This window comes from Electrophorus electricus, chromosome 5, assembly GCF_041902795.1.
Source record: "Electrophorus electricus isolate QZ-2024a chromosome 5, ASM4190279v1, whole genome shotgun sequence".
Classification (NCBI taxonomy): Eukaryota; Metazoa; Chordata; class Actinopteri; order Gymnotiformes; family Gymnotidae; genus Electrophorus; species Electrophorus electricus.
The window spans coordinates 28,742,166-28,747,165 of NC_137501.1; the positions used below are offsets into that span (position 1 = coordinate 28,742,166).

The following is a 5,000-nucleotide window of genomic DNA, read 5'->3' on the forward strand; positions in this document are numbered from 1 at the left end:
CAGTAAGCTGCCAGTCACTTTGCTGGTTGCTGCCACACAGAGGTTCACATCATGACTTGTTTTATGTGTATAATTTCTGATTATATGGAGTATGTTATATTTTATTGGCTGAGTAGAACTTTTGATTCCTTTGGTGATGTATTTTTGTTTTTCCGAGTGCTGGAGTCAAAGTGACTTTTGGTGAAAGAGCACATTTTTGGCCTTTTTTTTTTTTTGGTGCTACGTGTAGATCCAGCCTACACCCACTGTTTCCTTGGTAATCCTTTGGTAATGTGAAGGTTTTAGTTGTATTCGGGGTCTCTCCTCTACCACGTATTCACTCGCTTATACTGAGTCACATGGGCTTAATTTACTCTGTGGTGGAGCATGCAGCAGGGATACCTCATTCATTAAGGCCCTACGGAGTACAGTACAGTCCCGCACTACACGATAAAGCGTGCTGCAGAAATATTGAGTCTGCAGATGACATTGATTCTGCATGGGGAGGGGAGCAGTGGAATTGTGTTTCGATAATCCAATTAGGCCTTTCCTAAGGATCCCTCTGTCCCTTCTTGTTTTGTGGTCGCTCGCTATCTATCGATCTAAACGGGCCTCCCTGCCAGCCTGAACTCAGATCAGCGGCATTAAAGCGGCGCGCAGTGCTGCTGCTGAGGCAGGAGGCCCCCGGTGCTGAGCCCAGACCTGCAGGGCTGCGCCGTTAGCGGCGCGCCGCTGCGTCAGAGGGACGGAGACGGTATCGCGCATCCCATCAGTGCTCTGATTTGGCGTGAATTTCAGTTTGACTGAAGAAGTGAAGCCTGGCTTTCTCGTGCGATGGACTCTAATTACATTACTCAGTAAGCCTCCCATTCCAAATCTACATCACCGCCCCCCATGTCTGTGTCAACCTGATTCGCTTTACGCGCTATGATTTGGCCGCCAGACACGGAGCCGATGTCGCGATGGTGGTTGCGCACGGAACACAGCACCGCTTTCTTACGGGAGCTCAGGGTTCCTCTCCGCGGCCCCATGGCTTCAGAGCCCACTGGAGTTTGACTTGATCAGATTGAGTCCGATGCGGAGCCTACCCCGTGGTGCATTAGTGGCGCATTTGTGCAGTAACCTCCATTTTCTGGGGGTAACCCTATCTCCTCGACACGCCGTTCTGTGCGGCAGCTGGAGACAGTCCGGGTGCTTTCTGCGTGACGTACAGGACGAGAGGAGAGGAGCAGCCTGATCCAAATAGCAAGGTGCCTTAAAGCTAAGGAATACGTCAAAAATCTATTTTAAAAAAAAGCTATACTCAGGAATTATGGCCTGTGGAAGTTGGTGCTAATTGTTCCCCATCGAAAACCAAATATTTCAAAAAACGCATCCTTAATCTGTTTGTAACCACTCTGAATATGGAATAAAGTTTGTGCTTTGGTGCCATTGTGCTGCTTTAACTGTACACATTGTAAAGCTGTCATTTGCGTTGAATTCATGCTCGATTGACAGCAGTACCTTGAAATGCCTTAAAGAGAGAAACTAATCAGATCTGAGCTAAATGTAAAAAAAAAAATTCCCACTGTTTTTTAATTTCTTTGAGCGAGCAGTGTTACCTGACTTGTGCTTCGTGATTTGTAATTTTCCGCTGCGTTTTCTTTAGCTTCGCTGCAGCGTGAGCGCCGGAACTTTTGTTGCGGCCTTAATGGTTCAGTGTTAAATGTCAAATCAAGCTTAAACTAATGGGCATCCTAATGCAGGGCTTTCCAGTTAGAGGGAGACGGGATGGAACCGAGCGGTTAAGCGCCGTCCATCCAGCAGCAACAGCTATGGATTACCAATCACGCCCCGGAGAAGATTAATGACCTGCTCGCCGGCTAATTTAGGACAATAACGGCAAATTAATTACAAATAATCAGGGGTTTTCTTGCCTAGATGCAAATGTCCAGGGGTCCTCGGCGTGTGTCTGCGAAGAGCCGAGGCCGGTGTAGTTTCTCGTTCTCCCAGCGGTGCGTTTGACTTTCTGTCTGTGTTCTGTGATAAATGGAAGTAGCTAAATGAGATGGGGGGGTGCTAGATCTGCAAATGCCTTGCACTGTATGTGGCTAATTGGGGCCTGTGAGAGAGAATTTTTTTTTTTTTTTTGTATTTTATTTTTCCGTTTGACTCTGTTGCAGTGTTTGCTTATGAAGATGTTTAGACGGCCGATAACCCGTACATGTCATTAGAAAATCAATGCGCTGTATTGTTTGGTTGCTCCTGTGTGTATTGCTGTGGTAACATCAGCGTTTATTGAGCTGCTTTAACTTACTTGACTGTATTGGCTGCAATAATTGTCCACGTTTTTAATGAGTACGTCGCCCCAAAGTTGTTATAAATGAAAAATTTAGATCTCATCAAGCTTACTGGAATATGAAAACACTTTCATATATATGATTTTCATTTTTATATATATATATATATATCTCCACAGGTCACCTTCGAGCAGCACAAAGAGAATCTGTCCCAGGCTTTCCGTGAGTACCAGCGGGCAGGTTCCGATAGCGGTTCCGGAACCAGAATCCGAACCGTCTCTGGGGCCAGCCGGGATTCCGAGCACCAGACCAGGGCCAACGGAGAGATTCCAGCGGGGGAGCATCCAGGAGCTGCTTCATCCACGGTCATAGAGCTGCAGGTGGACGGACGCTGCTCTGGTCAGCTCAGCCCCACCGAGGTAGAGGAGCAGGAGCGTGCTGTCAGTGTCTCCAACATCCTAGCCAGAGCTGAGGAAGAGGAGACCAAAGAGGAAGAAGTAGTGACGGAAGCGGGTGCAGAAGGTGAGCTGGAGAAGGAGACTGCAGAAGGACCACAGGCACCAGCAGTGTCTGAGGCTCCATCCACCCAAACCCCAGGAGACGAGGAGGATCTCAACAGCTCCGAAACCACCAGCAAAACGGACTCTGATCTACAAACCCACGCCGAGAAGCTTCTGGAAGGGGTTGGTCAAGCGGTAGCGGCGGGGGAGATGGAAATGCAGGCAGAAGGCTTAGAGAAATGCCCTGCGACTGAGGAGAGTGCACCTGCGCGAGTCTCCTCTGACAGCAGCCTGGTTGGTGGAGAGGCGGGTGAACGTTCTTTAGCCAGCGACTTGGCCAAGGCCAGCGACGACAGCACGGAGGAGTCCTCCTTTGTCTCAGCTGTAGCTACACCGGTGGAGGAAGAGGACGAAGACGAGGAAGATAAAGATGCCCGAGAGGAGAGGGAGGGGAAGTGCGAGAAGAAAGAGGGGACGGCACCGGAAAGTAGCAACGCTGACGAGAAGGAACTCGCAGAGACGGCTCAGGGCCCCGGCACGGAGGTTGGCTCCCAGCCTGTAGGGGGCGCTGCAGACAGCGACAGGGCCATAGAGGATCAGGCCGAGAGCTCCGGCACCAAGACCAAAGACATAAAGATCGCCAGGCTGGACGTGGCCAGTGTGGCCATCGACACAGAGAGGCTGGAACTGAAGGAGACCACAGTCGCAGTGAGTGTCAGCCATTTAAATAATCCTGCAGCTTTGGAAAATGTGTTTTAGGGTTCACCAGGTCACAGTTCTGTGTGTACAGTTTCTCAGCACAATTGACGTTTGCGTCTCTAGCGTATACGGTCTCCTCATAGTAGTGAATGTTAATGCAGCGTAACTGCCATAATTCTCCAAAAAGGGCTTCTAGTTTTTCCGTATGGGGCTGGAAACTCTGGTTCCATTTAGCCAGAAGCGGTTCACTACTGTACTGCTGCGGTTGTCTCTGTATGTTCTTTACAGCGTTAGTGCTGTGCTTATGCTAGCGCTAGGACAGTGCTAACGTCTACCTCCGTTTACTGCGGTTCCTCAGGGTGGAGGCCAGATGCAGCCAGCACCGCCTGCGGCCGTGGGAACCTCCGCCCAGGCCCACGAGACCTCCACCTCCTCTCGTTCCGCCATGTTCCGTATCCCAGAATTCAAATGGTCTCACTTGCACCAGCGCCTTCTGACCGACCTGCTCTTCTCCATAGAGACGGATGTGCAGATGTGGAGGAGGTGAGGAGCATTGTGGGAGTTCTGGTGCAGTGTTAAAACTTTTTGCAAGTCTTTCTCTTTTTAAGATATATTAAAAAAAAGGTTTATTTAGTGCTGTCAAACTGTTTTTTTTTTTTTTGAGTAATTTAAAAATTATTATAATGATGATAAAACAACATGTCTGCTTTTTCCATTATTTATATTTTGATGTGTATGTGTGCTTGTTTGCTGTTCTGACAGCCACTCTACTAAGACAGTGATGGACTTTGTGAACAGCAGTGAGAATGTGGTGTTTGTGCACAACACGGTGCACCTGATATCTCAGGTGCTGGACAACCTCATCATGGCCTGTGGAGGAATCCTGCCCCTACTGTCTGCAGCCACTTCCTCCTCGGTCAGTCAGTCTGTGAGGGTGTGTGTGGGTGTGACTGTGAATGTGGGTGGGGCAGTGTTTGGGGTGGAGGGGTGGGTGTGTGTGTTTGGGGGTGGTGGAGTGTGTAGGGAGGTGTGTGTGTGGGTGTAATTGTGTTTATCAAAAAAAAAAAAGACAAATATACACTATACTTTTACACAGAATGTCTGTTTCCATATGGTACTATAGTAACAGAGTGGTAATATCCTGGTAATAAACTGGTCAGCTTTGGATGGCAGGTAAAGAATTAGATTCCACACCGTAATGGATAACGTTGGTGTTGGTAATTGTGTTTTGATGTTGGAAGTATTTTTGATGCGATGGTAGTAAATATTGCCCTCTGTTGTTCTACCATATGAATCATAACCTCTAATACCCCTTTAATGTGACATGATGATGATGATGATGATGATGACGACTAAGTCCCCCCCCCCCCCCCCAGCACGAGCTGGAGCTCATCGAGCCCTCTCAGGGCCTGGCTGTGGAGGCATCGCTGGCCTTTCTGCATCGTCTCGTCAGCCTGGTGGACGTGCTGATCTTTGCCAGCTCGCTCAGCTTCACGGAGATCGAGGCTGAGAAGAACATGTCGTCAGGAGGCATCCTCAGACA

The 5,000-nt window shown here is 48.9% G+C and overlaps 1 protein-coding gene across 4 annotated transcripts in view; it reads left to right on the forward strand.

Moving 5' to 3' along the window:
• Positions 1 to 5,000, forward strand: part of lrba (LPS-responsive vesicle trafficking, beach and anchor containing) — a 194,282-nt gene that overhangs the window by 47,598 nt on the left and 141,684 nt on the right. For all 4 annotated transcript variants that reach the window (XM_035530261.2, XM_035530262.2, XM_035530264.2 and 1 more), the window contains exons 22-25: positions 2,438 to 3,466; positions 3,816 to 4,000; positions 4,220 to 4,373; positions 4,834 to 5,000. The exon at positions 4,834 to 5,000 is cut by the window's right edge and continues 14 nt beyond it. In XM_035530261.2, the coding sequence (XP_035386154.2) occupies positions 2,438 to 3,466; positions 3,816 to 4,000; positions 4,220 to 4,373; positions 4,834 to 5,000 (1,535 nt within the window). The remainder of the gene's footprint in view (positions 1 to 2,437; positions 3,467 to 3,815; positions 4,001 to 4,219; positions 4,374 to 4,833) is intronic.